At 40.3% G+C, this 12522-nt stretch overlaps 2 protein-coding genes across 2 annotated transcripts; both read left to right on the forward strand.

Annotated features, from left to right (window-relative positions):
- The first annotated feature begins 287 nt into the window (after positions 1 to 287).
- GJA9 (gap junction protein alpha 9) lies at positions 288 to 3286 on the forward strand. The gene is given in 6 exon segments (XM_019658061.1): positions 288 to 2059; positions 2061 to 2263; positions 2266 to 2438; positions 2440 to 2953; positions 2956 to 3111; positions 3114 to 3286. Coding segments are annotated over 6 exon segments (1515 nt in total). The 5' UTR covers positions 288 to 1613; the 3' UTR covers positions 3137 to 3286.
- Positions 3287 to 4392: 1106 nt separating this feature from the next.
- On the forward strand, positions 4393 to 12141 carry MYCBP (MYC binding protein). Its single transcript, XM_019658134.1, has 5 exons — positions 4393 to 4500; positions 4697 to 4769; positions 8428 to 8476; positions 8722 to 8851; positions 9943 to 12141. Exons 1-5 carry the CDS (start codon positions 4417 to 4419, stop codon positions 9985 to 9987), a joined length of 381 nt encoding a protein of 126 aa, XP_019513679.1. The 5' UTR covers positions 4393 to 4416; the 3' UTR covers positions 9988 to 12141.
- Positions 12142 to 12522: the final 381 nt, after the last annotated feature.

A 12522-nucleotide genomic window follows, 5' to 3' on the forward strand; every position in this document is an offset into this window, starting at 1 on the left:
AAGGGGAACAGACAAGTTGCTGTCCTTTTGTTCTTCAGTCTAGTTGTGGAGGATGTCGCCTCACTGGCCCATGTTGGTATTATCACTGCGCTCTTCCCGGCTGAGGCAGTTGCTGGCCGGCCATTGGACCGTGGCTCATGGTGGCTCACGAAAGCTCATGCCTGCTGCTGGCCAATCCCACTGCAGCCTATGCCATCGCCGGCAACTCACAGCAGCCCAGCTCCAGGTCAAGCTGTTGTTCACCGTCTTAGCTGTAGAGGGCAGTGTCAATGGCCCTCATGTGGGATCCGAACCGGGGCCTTGCTGCTCAGAGCTGGCGTCCCAAGCCAACTCCTAACCAATGCACCACTTGGCCAGCCCTCAAACCCAGTATTTTCAAACTCTGTTGAAGCACTTGACTAACCTCATTCCCTTTTTGGCCTGTAAGGCACTTTAGAATTTCCTAACAGTGTACTGTTGTTTAGAAATTTGCAAGGGTTTCTTTTCCGCAAATGCGGATAATTTTGTCAACAATGCTATTGTCTCCTTTTAGTACCACCAGACTTAGACCTGCATCATTCATGGTATAAATTTTACTCTTGCAAGATAACTACCATCTCTCTCTTAAAACAAGATCAGTTTAGCAAATGATATAAAAGCTTCATTGTTGTTTTTCAAGACAAAAAGGCAAGCTTTCCAAAGCTTGAATTTATAGTTATTAAAAAAGAAAACAAGAAAACCACCACAAGCCACAAGAAAAAAAATATCCTGGGCAATAAAAAATTATTTTAAGCCAGCTTTGGAGCTACTTTTTGTCTAAGCCTCCTAATGGCACCTTTTAATTTATAGGAGGTGGGCTGTATAAATGATAGGTACGAAATAGAGTAAGAATTAAAATACATCAGCAGATTTTAATACTAAAGAAAATTACAATATTTTTCATAGCAAAGTGTAAGAATTTCATAAATATTCATAAGTATATACTGAAATGATTTCTGAAAATGCTCAAAAGATGTCATGAAGAAACCAGAATTTAGACATTTAAATGTGGACTAAAAAACGAATCTGAATTCCTATAGCAAGAGCCAGATGTTTCCTCTGGTTTCATTAAATGCTGTATCTTACTGAATTATGAAATGAAACACATTCATTTTTCTTTGTGTATAAATGAGATTTTAAAGTCATTGACTTTGGTTATAACTTTTATATAAAATAATCTTAATAAATAGGTTTGTTAAGGGCAAATCAATAGTTTTAGGAACCTCTCCAAAAGCTCTGAGTTTAAAAAAATAAAACAAACTTCAGCTAAGAAGACTCCTTTCTTATAGGGAATCCTACAGTTCTATTTTTCATAGCGTTTATAAACACCCCTCCCCAGGTATCATGTTTTTTCCATTGCATTGAGATCTAAACAGAAGTGATTTTTAAGCTTCTGACATCTTAAATATATTCTTGGGAACAGATTATTACAACTCTAGGGAAAAAGTAAAGCAATCAGCACTCTGAAAGAGTGATGCTTTGTTCGTATTTTGGCCATAGGTTTGCTTTAAGAAATAGCACACTTGTCAGAATGGAAGAATTTATCTGCCTTCTAATTGATGGGGTTCAGACCTAAGATGGCGGACTAAATAAACATGGGAGACTGGAATTTCCTTGGAGGCATTCTGGAGGAAGTACACATCCACTCCACCATGACTGGAAAGATCTGGCTCACCATCCTGTTCATATTTCGAATGCTTGTTCTGGGTGTAGCAGCTGGAAATGTCTGGAATGATGAGCAGGCTGGCTTCATCTGCAATACAGAACAACTTGGCTGCAGAAATGTATGCTATGATCAGGCCTTTCCTATCTCCCTCATTAGATACTGGGTTCTGCAGGTGATATTTGTGTCTTCACCACCCCTGGTCTACATGGGTCATGCTTTGTACAGACTGAGAGCTCTGGAGAAAGAGAGGAAGAGGGAGAAAGCTCAACTGAGAGGAGAACTGGAGGGGGTAGAGTTTGAAATATCTGGGAATCAGAGGATATTGGAGTAAGAACTTTATCAGCTGGAGCAAAGGAAGCTAAACAAAGTTCCACTCGGGAACCTTGCTTTGCACTTATATGATATACATTTTAGCTCGCTCTGTAGTTGAAGTTGGGTTAATGATTGGACAATATCTTTTATATGGATGTCATTTAGAGCCTCTATTTAAATGCCATGGCCACCCATGTCCAAATATAACTGATTGCTTTGTCTCAAGACCAACAGAAAAGACAATATTTCTATTATTTATGCAATCCATACCACTGTTTCACTTTTCTTAAATGTTCTAGAAATTTTCCACCTAGGCTTTAAAAAGATTAAAAGAGGGCTTTGGGGACAATATAAATCAAAGGATGAGCATAATGAATTCTATGCGAATAAGTCAAAACAAAATCTTGCCAAATATCAGAGCACATCTGCAAATTCACTGAAGCAGACTGTCTTCTGCACCTGATTATAATCTGTTAGTGGAAAAGGAAACACACACAGCAGTGTACCCTAGTTTAAATTCATCTGCATTTCAGGCAGATCCTAACAATCACAATGGAAATGATGAAAAATGCATTCTGGATCAACAGGAAACTGTGCTTTTTAATGAGATGTGCACACTTAGTCATATTCAATATATCAGCTCAAGTACTAATGAAGACACTCATAAAGTATTTGGAAAAGAAGTTGATGGTAACCAGTTAAGGGAAAAAAGAGAAACTGATGGCAAAGACAGCAAAAGGAACCAATACTCTAGAGGTTACTGTTCTAGTCCAGGTTTTACTACAGATCTGAACATGGGGCGGTCACCCCAGACAGCTTTCTCCTTGCCAGCTAACAGCACTGGGAAACCGAGGTGACTTCGTGCTACATGGAGTCCCTCTATAGAAGACGAAAACTGGGCGTACCCTCCTAAAGATAACCTCAAGGGCCAGTTCAGAGAGGGCACAATCAGAGCCATTCTCCTTTACAAGGGGACTTTCAACCAGCTTACATTCCAGACAATCCTGGTTCTTCAGGAGACTTGTCCTGTGGATCTGAGTTGGTCACAACCTGCAATAATCCTACCGCTTGTCCTCCAAATCATTTAGTGTTAATGACAACCTCATTAGTAGGCAGGCTCCCACAGACCTTCAGATCTGAACAGCTGTTGAATTTTAGACATTCTGCATATATTATTATAGAAGCAGCCTAGTGGTGGCGGAGCATAGACAGAACAGATAAGGACAGCTCAAAAGACCACCTTAAGATGGACAACTGCAAACTCATTTCAAAAAAGGGAAAACAGCTCAAATTCTGAATTGTGAAGGGGTAGTTTTAAAATCAAAGACATATAGTTACCAAATCAGGATTAGTTTTTCACGGGCTCCCTTCAGAATTTGTGAAAACTGATTTTGGAAAATCATACGCTCAGAACACAGGCTAAATGGATTGAAACCAGGTTTTACCTTGAAGGAACTGCAGCCTTAGTAGATTGTTTTTTAATGTATATAATTTCTCTTTTTAGTTACTGATCTTTTATTTCTAGACACTGGTTAAATTTTGTTTGTTCCTGGGACTTGGCTAAGTGCCCTTATAAACTGCAATCTGATGTGTCTTCATATAATCATAATGTTATCTAGTAAATAAAATCTTAAAAAGACTGGTGGCTTTCTTTGACCAGTTTATAGCATCGTGAATTTGGTGCCCAAATTGGAATCTTGGCTCTACTACTAACTGGTCATCTAACCTCGCCACTTTACTAACAATACCTACCCCACAGGTATAGTGTGAAAATTAAAATAAGAAACACGTGTTTTAGACACTGCCTGGCTACACAATAAGCGCTCAAAAGTGCTAGCTATTATTAGCACGTTACTGTTCACTCTACAGAGACCCACATCAAGTCGGCCACAAAACAAGTAAACTCAAAACGTAAATGCTAGAACCGAAACATACAATCCTAAACACACTACTGAAGCCATTGGAAATCCAAAGGTCGCCCTACGTCAGTCAGTCCGGGCACTTTTTCAGGATGACAGCCAAGAAGCTAGCACACATAGGTTACCACAGGTTCCGAAGTACCAGTGGAGACAGGTTCGCCCACTACCGGTGTCGGGACATCCTTCCCGGCCGCAGCAGTCGTAGTGCTCCTGGGCTCCGTAGGCCCCGCCCCTGGGCGCCACGCCCATCTTTGGCCCCACCTGAACACATGTCTCGAGTTAACTGAAACCTCGCCTCTTGCTGAGCAAACGAATCGCTACAGGGACCGGAAAAGGAAAGAGGTGAGTCTCGGATAGCCAGATGGGCGGGCGTACGCAACCTCCCTCGGTTCAGCCCACTATTGGGCATCTAGAGCGTCCTGGTCGCCATGAAAACAGGCCACACCCCGGCCATCCCGGACCGTGGTTCGCAAGTACGCAGGCGCGCGCGGCCTTTCGCGCATGGGCAGTGCTACTCAGAGCCCGCCAGCCACGGTCTCCGGCGCCAGCGACGCCGCTGCCGCTGTCACTATGGCCCATTACAAAGTGAGGGGGGCGCGGCGTGGCTGGGGGCGTGCGGGCGGTAGCCAGCCGCTGGTCGGCTCCGGGTGGGATTGGGGGCGCGCGCGCAGGTTTGGGGGGCCTGAGGTAGCGAGGCGGAGGCGGGGTTTGCCGGACTTCCAGCGCCTTCTTCCTGCTCCGGCCCCCGGCTTTCGGCCACTGACCCGCCGTGTCTCCTCAGGCCGCCGACTCGAAGCGCGAGCAGTTCCGGAGGTACTTGGAGAAGTCGGGGGTGCTGGACACGCTGACCAAGGGTGAGCATGGGCTAGGAGAGGTTTCCTCGTGCCCTTGTCGTGCTCCCCGGGGCTGCGCCCCTGATGAGCCGTGGCGTGGGGACGAAGCGGGTAGTGGTGGGACCTGTCCGGGGTCCAGCAAGGTGGGCCTCGGGGTTCGGCGGGGACCGGCGTACGCTGGGCGGCCGGACACCGCCCGGGTCAGGTAACCTCACTCACGCTACCACTCTCCCGGTCGGGATTGAAACTCTTGCAGCTGTTACAAAGTCTCTCCAACTTCCGTTGCTTAGCCTCGAGCAGCCGCAGTGAGCATGTTTGCTAAAGACATTGAGATCCCTGTTCCTCCCGCTTTAGTTTCTGCGGAGTCCTCAGACTCCTAAGAAACGTTTAACCTCGAACAAAGGGCAAGTGGGAAAATTTACCGATTTGAAAGCGCGCTATGAAGTAGCTAAGTGAGCCTAACCCCCAACGCAGGCGCGATTCATAGTCAGGCTGTGGCTTTTCAACCCCGGTTTCATAGTCTGTATCAATTCCTACTCTGAGGATTTCACAATGCAAGTAGAATTACAGTTTAAGGAATTTGAGGGTACATCAAAATGGTTATGTTGTTTTCACTTTTTAAAATGGAAGCTGTTAAACTGTCTCTTTCCTCCAAGGTTCAAGTTATCTAAGTAAGGTGCTTGAAGCTGGAGAGTTCCAAGAGATAGTTGGGGCACTGCTTATTTCATTAGTTCAGCAGTTAATTTGAATGCCTGTTATGTATGTGTCATTGAGTTGGCCGGGACTTTCAAGGCTGTAGAAAAGCTAGCAGGGATGAGGACCTGGGTCCACATGAGAACAGTAACTGTCTGGGAAATAATTTGGTAACTGCTTTTTGGCCAGAAACAAAGGTTAGGAGAAAATTATGGGAGAACTAACTCTGGCGTCTTAGCAGAAAGCAGGCCTTTGAATTCCCAAGCATGGGCTGGTAATTTTGAATTGCTACTTACCTTGGGTTTAGTAATAGTTTCCCTATCTCTGCAAATAAGTTTCAATAAACATTAAGGGACTACTCGGTGAAAGCACTGAGCTCTGTTGTTTCTGAAGTGTCACAGAGACTTAGAATCTCATTGACCCACTCCCCTCAAAAAAACTCCACAAGTTCATTTCTTTCATTTGTTTAACCATTTTATTCAGGTCTCTGTTCTAGGCACTTGGAGATACAGTAGTGGAAAAAAATTCCCATCTTTTTTTTAAATTTTTTTTTAGCTGAGCCATCCTGCTACCTATTGGCAGCTTAGCGGCTGCTCAGCTCGGGCTGGCCTCGAACCGCTGTTGCTCAGAGCTCAAACTCTTGAGCGAGCTCTTAACCAACTGAGCCATTCGGCCGGCCCAAAAATTCCCATCTTTAAATGAGCTTATATTGTAGTTGGGGGAGACATAATAAATACACAGTGTCAGCTGGTAGTCTTATGAATAAAAACATACCAAAGTAAGGGATAAAGAGTGATGGGTATGCTCTTTTGTATGGGAGATGGCTGGGGAGAAGGCCTCTCTTAAGTAACATTTAAGCAGAGACCTGAATGAAATAGTATGTGATGTTAAGAGTTCCAGGAAGTGTAAGGAGAGGAGAGTGGCTAGATGGAGTGAGTGAAAGAATGGTAAAGGGCAGAAAAGTGACTGTTGTGGGAGGTAACTGAAGATATACAGCCTTGTGGCCATACATGGATTTTCCTTAATGAGAGATTGGAAACCATTGGAGGTTTCTTTTCCCTTGCTCATATCTAACTGGTATCTAACCCTCAACCTCCCGAGATTTCCATTTTTCTAAACATCAGACAACATACTATCTACTGATAGGATCTATTTAAAATTTGATTTTCAGCTTCAAACCTAGGTACTTTACATAGATTTAATTTATAATTTTTATCTAGCTTATTTCCAAGAGGATTTGAAACTGCTTCTAACATTAAAACACTGTAAGACTGGATGGCTAAACATAAAGATGATAAGTCATTTGGAAGAAGTATTTTAGTTATTTTGAGCACTGTACCAACCTCTCAAAATCCTGGCTGCTAAGGCAAAAAGGGGAACATCGGGTATACAGTTTTCTTGTCTGATTAAAAGGAAGTATATTCCATCTATAGAAAAACACAGGAAACTTGACATTTACATTATGTTCTGTGATTATCAACCTTGTAAGTACCACTGACAGAAATTTAAAAGTTGAAAGAAATAGGATGGGGGAAGAAGAGGAAGAAAGGATAAGAGTATTCGTGTCTTATAAAATTAGGACTCAATGGAGATCAGAAATTAATGGAAGAAACGGGTTTGAGCATATAATTTAAAGAAAAAGGTAGTAAGTACAGGAATTAAAGGGTACAGTAACATGGAAAAAGGGGAGAAGAGTAGTGGTGGAAACATCAATTTCTCAAAAAAATAGTGTTGCAAGTGTATTTAGAGAGATGAAGAGTAACCATCAGAACTCGATTCAAGTTGTTCAAAGTACAATAGCTGCCCATTTGAGTTTTACCATACTGTCTGTATTATTTTGATGAGTTATTAAAACTAAAAAATAAAAGGGAAGCATGTAAGTTGGTTTACGACAGGAGTTCTTAACTTGGGGTCTAGATATGCATTTTTTTGTGTGTAGTTACATATTTTTGGCTTTTATCAGATTTTTCAAAGGTTCCATGCACAAAAAAAGTTAAGCACTGGTTTAGAGCGATTTTTATCTGAGTAGTAAATCCTAGGAGGAATTTGTTCAATAGAAGGTGAGCAAGGTATTGCTGACATGAGCTATTGGATATGAAATCACTCAAGTATTATGTTTTAATATTGATTTGAGCATGTTGATTACTGGTCAAGTTTTTGATTGGTGGTTGTTTTGCAAGTTGTGTATGAAACTTCATTCCTGAAGAACATTTTGAATTCAAAATTTTTCAGTAATTACCATAGCCATGTTCACTCTCTACTAAATTTTTCTTAAGTTTATCTGCCTTATTTCCACCCCTGTCACTCTAGTGCAGGTGACTGTCGTTTTCAACGTGTGATTACATTAGCCTCTTAACTGCTCTTCCTGCCTTTGTGGGTGTCCCACTTGTTGATTTTCCATACAGCAGTGAAGAGTGATCCTGTCACTCTCCTGCTGAAAATGTTTATGTGCCTTTTGTTCTTAGGATCAGAGTCCAGCAGAACTTGCAGGATCCTCTCTAGTCTGCCCCCAGCCACCCTTCCAGCTTCTTCAGTAAATCACTGACAGTGGATACTCCTGCCACATGGTTCAAAACTCCCATCTAGCCACACTTGAATTTCAGTTCCTAAATATGTTGTTCACTTGCCTCCTGCCCTTCCCATTTTATGTGCAACCCTCATCACCTAGGTCTCTGGTCTTACTTCCCTTCCTTTAGGAAGCCTTCCCTCGTACCCTTAGGCTGAGTTAGGTGATCTTCCAATGTGCTCCCATAACCCGTTATCTTGTATTGTCCCTTGATACTCTTTTTTGTCTAGTTCCTTGCTTTTGCACTAGACTGTAAATTCATTGAGATTAGGGACCATGTCTGTCTTGTTTACCATAGACAGTCCTAGCAATGTGCTTGGCATATAATAGGCACTTAATATACACTGGGTTATGGAATACAATTTCAGCCATTCAAATTTAAGACTTTAATTGTTGCTTTTTTTGCTTTTTGATTTGCAGTATTGGTAGCCTTATATGAAGAACCAGAGAAACCTAATAGTGCTTTGGAGTATCCTTTTCATCTTTCAAGTCAGAAAAAGGCCTTATTTTTGGAATTCTTATTTTTTCACACAGATAATAACCTTTAAAATACTTTTGATTATTGAAAAAGTATTTCCTTTGAGGTTTTGGATGATGCTGTCTGGGGAAATAAGGGTGGTAGGGTGGGGTGACTCTGATCAGAGATATTGATGCTACTCTGGGTTATTTCATTAGTTTCATTCCGCTCAAGTAAATTCTTAACTTTGATATTAGTTTTTTAAAGCATCACTTAGGAGCTGCTACTCCAGAAAATCCAGAAATAGAGCTGCTTCGCCTAGAATTGGCAGAAATGAAAGAGAAATATGAAGCTATTGTAGAAGAAAATAAAAAACTGAAAACAAAGGTAAATTTTTAAAAAGAATTCATGTTATAAACAAGTTCACCTTTAGTGATGATATGATCACTAAATGGACAGTAGGGGAGGGAGGAAGGTGAATATCAATCTCAGTTAATTGCAAGGCTGACTGGATGCCCTTTTTATAAAACCACAGATAAATTATAAATAGGACAGCCAAGTGTGGTCAAGAGGTTCTTAGAAATGTGCATCAACAAGAAGATGAGAACACTGGTTAATGCTGCTTATAAAAGTAAATGGAGATTTCTGAGTCTTAAGCAATTGATTTAAGTAGGTCAGGACAGGGCCATTGCTAGTTTTATGTGGAGGCCCTGTAATGTGTTAATGTACCTCTGTAAATTTTGTTTGCACTTAATTTTGTCTAGTGTTAAAGTTTTTTTCTTTGTTTAAACTCCTGTGAGAATTTTCATAAATTTCAGATCAGTCAACTCTAAGTCTTTGGGGTTTCACCACACTCTGCATTTTACATTACTCTAGGCATTTCTCATGTGTTTTATCTTCTCAACAACTCTTGACAGCTAAAATGGAACTACTCAAATCTTAGCCTAGTGTTCTCCCACAACTTAACATAAAAGAAAATGCAGTATCTTAAATTACCAAGATTCCACAATGTGCAAATGCCAGTTAACTCTTGGACACCTTGTAAGTCAAAGATATTAGCAGCTCTTCATTGACTGGCTAGATTCATATGTCACATAATTCTTTTTCTCTACTTTTTAGGAGAAAATTCAGTAAACTTTTGGAGGAGGGGAAGAAAATTCCTTATTATAAACCACAACATCTTTGGGAAGATATAGATTATTGCATGTCAAGTATTTCAGCACTGTAGCCATGAATTGTAATTAAATCTTAGTTTCCTAGAAATGGTAAAAATTTATGTAAAAAGAGCCTTCATTAGGTTTACTTGTATTAAATCTTAAATCATTGAATATTTTTTGAATAGTTTTAAAAAGGATAGGATATTAATATAAACTTACAATAATTAAATTGAATAATAGTTAACTCGTTTTGTTACTATTAAATTTTTTACCCAATATAGAATTAAAATTCACCTAAACTACTCTGTCTTTGCCCTATAGCTTGCTCAGTATGAACCACCTCAGGAAGAGAAGCGTGCTGAATAGGATTCTTCTCAGTTGAAAAGACACTGAAAAAATGGTTTTGTATGACTTGAATAGTTTGTATAGTATATAATCTTTTCTGAACAGATGCTATAGAACTCTTTTAATATGTTTAATTCACCTATTACACTTTAACTGTTATAAACATATATACTTAGAATCACCAATAAAAACGCAATATAACTTTCTTTGGGTCTTAAAAGCAGGAGAATCCAAAGTGAACCCTGAAAAAATTCTAAACACAGCCATCTAATTCATTACCTTAAAAGAGTTTCTGATGGTACTGGTTCTATTTTAGCCAAGGAAGGTTAGCATGAAGCTGTTTCTTGGTTTAGTTCAGGATATGAGCACAGGTACAGTCATGCTTTAAAATGAAGATGACACTGTATTCTCTGTGGGCAGCTGGAGATATCTGTGTGACAGATGCTTCTGAGTGGATGGGTTCCCGTGAATCTTTTGCTTGTTTATATCATGTGGGACAAATAATTCTTCTTTGCCACCACTTTGCCTTAGATAACGGTGTGTGCGCCAGTTCGAACCCTGATACCACGTTTTCCTTCTATGCAATCATACCCTATCTGACAATGTTGCCTTGCTTGCTCTGTGCTTCAGCGGGTCCTACTTGCACATTGGTCTTCTATTTTCAATTTACTGTAATAGCAATTACCCTGACTGTAATTTATATAACTTTAAACAGGATCACACTGTTCCCCTATACTATTTAGTTGCTTAGTTGAGCAAAGAACAGGCAAGATAAAATTCTGGGCTCACACACAAGTTGGGATGAAAGGGAAATGAGCCATATATCGTGGAAAATTATAATTTGCGGGTATAATTATATAGTGCTTTTTTCCCTCAAAGTATTTTTCTAGCCTTGAATTCGTTGTATCTTCATTATCCCTGTGAAGTAGGTAGGGCAAGTATGAGGGGAGGTTGGGTGCTGAATTTTTAGGCCAAAGACTGATATTAATACAAATTATTTACTAACTGTAGAATCTTGGGAACGTTAGTTCACTGCTCTGAGATTCATTTTCCTCATCTGTTAAATGAGAAGAATATCTGTGCTGCCTACCTCACAGGGTTGTTGTGAGGGTCAAATGGAATGTATGTGAAAGATTTGTAAATGGTAAAGCACTATATTCTTGTTTGTTACTCCTTTTTCCTTTATTTTAGAACACCTACAAACATGTTTTGTTTTCTAGATCATGTATTTTCCTTACTGATTGACTGACATTAAGAAGTAGCCCTATTTCATGCATCCTATCCTGATGGTTAGAGAACCTGTCTTTATTTTTCGGTCAAAACACAGAGAAAAAACAATCCAATGAAAGCTGGTTTAACTAGCAAAAGTCTCAGCACCTGCTGGAAATTGTCACTAAGCCAATTATAAGGACATTTTAATCAGTCATATTGGCAGGAATGTGGCAATGGTCTGTGCCTTTTTTAGTCACAAGTTTGGTTTTGGAGGGGGGCCAGATACTGTTGGAAGAACATTTACTTGAATATTGGTTTATCTTTTACCAAGTTGAGTGCCTCCTACATGGACAGCAGTGGACTGAGTCCTGGGTGTTCTAAGGATGAATGACTTGAAGTTAGTTATGAGATATGTATATAAGCAATTACAGTGTGGGATAGGATGTGCGAAGAGTCATAAGACTAATAAAATTTGGCCCCATAGGGGTTTTGGGAGAGAGGGAGATTGGCTTTGTAAAGCAGTTGGTATGATAGTCCTTTGTGTATGTAGACAAGTATAACTTTTTTGGTAGCCAGCCCTCATTTGCTTTTTTCCCATGGGACTAGTATTAATATTTATGTAGTCAGGTGACTGTCTCTTGTACCATCCTTTTGGACAGCATGGCAACCTATGGGTTGGATAATCATACTGTTTGGTGGAACTGACCTGCTGAACTGCTGTACCAATCAGTGCTATTTGAGAATTTAGCGTCAGCCTGGCCTCTGGAGGGCCTCTTCAACATTTCTATCAAGGACTTGGATGAAGACAATATACAAGAAGAGGCTCAATGGAGTAGAAAAAGGATCCCATCCACTCAGTTCCTGCTGTGCTTCAGCTAACTTATCTATAAAGTGCAGATTTCATATCTTGCCTACCTCACAAGGTTTTGTAAGGAACAAATCAAATATAATGGATGAAAAGCACCTTGCAAATTGTAAAAGACTACATGTGGGTCAGATAGTAGTAAGTGCCACAAAGTTGGAAGGGCTGGTTGATAGGCTATTGAAACAAGCTTGAAAATGCTTAACAACTTGGGCATATCCAAACTTCTGGGCCTAAATAAAAAAGCTGAAATATCAAGTCTTATATTTAGGTTAAAAAATGCAGTTATACAAGTTTAGGCAGTAGGATTGCTGACAAAGGACTAGTTCTAGTTATTATCAGTGGGAACTATTTATACTCTATGGATAATAAAAAGTAATTCCATTCTGGAAAGCATTAATAGAAATATTATCCAGGTGCTAAACAGTCATCCTGAAAGCTATATTGGTCAATATTGCATTGTAGAGACCAGGCGTTTGATG

The sequence above is a fragment of the Hipposideros armiger genome, unplaced genomic scaffold, assembly GCF_001890085.2.
Source record: "Hipposideros armiger isolate ML-2016 unplaced genomic scaffold, ASM189008v1 scaffold_10, whole genome shotgun sequence".
Classification (NCBI taxonomy): Eukaryota; Metazoa; Chordata; class Mammalia; order Chiroptera; family Hipposideridae; genus Hipposideros; species Hipposideros armiger.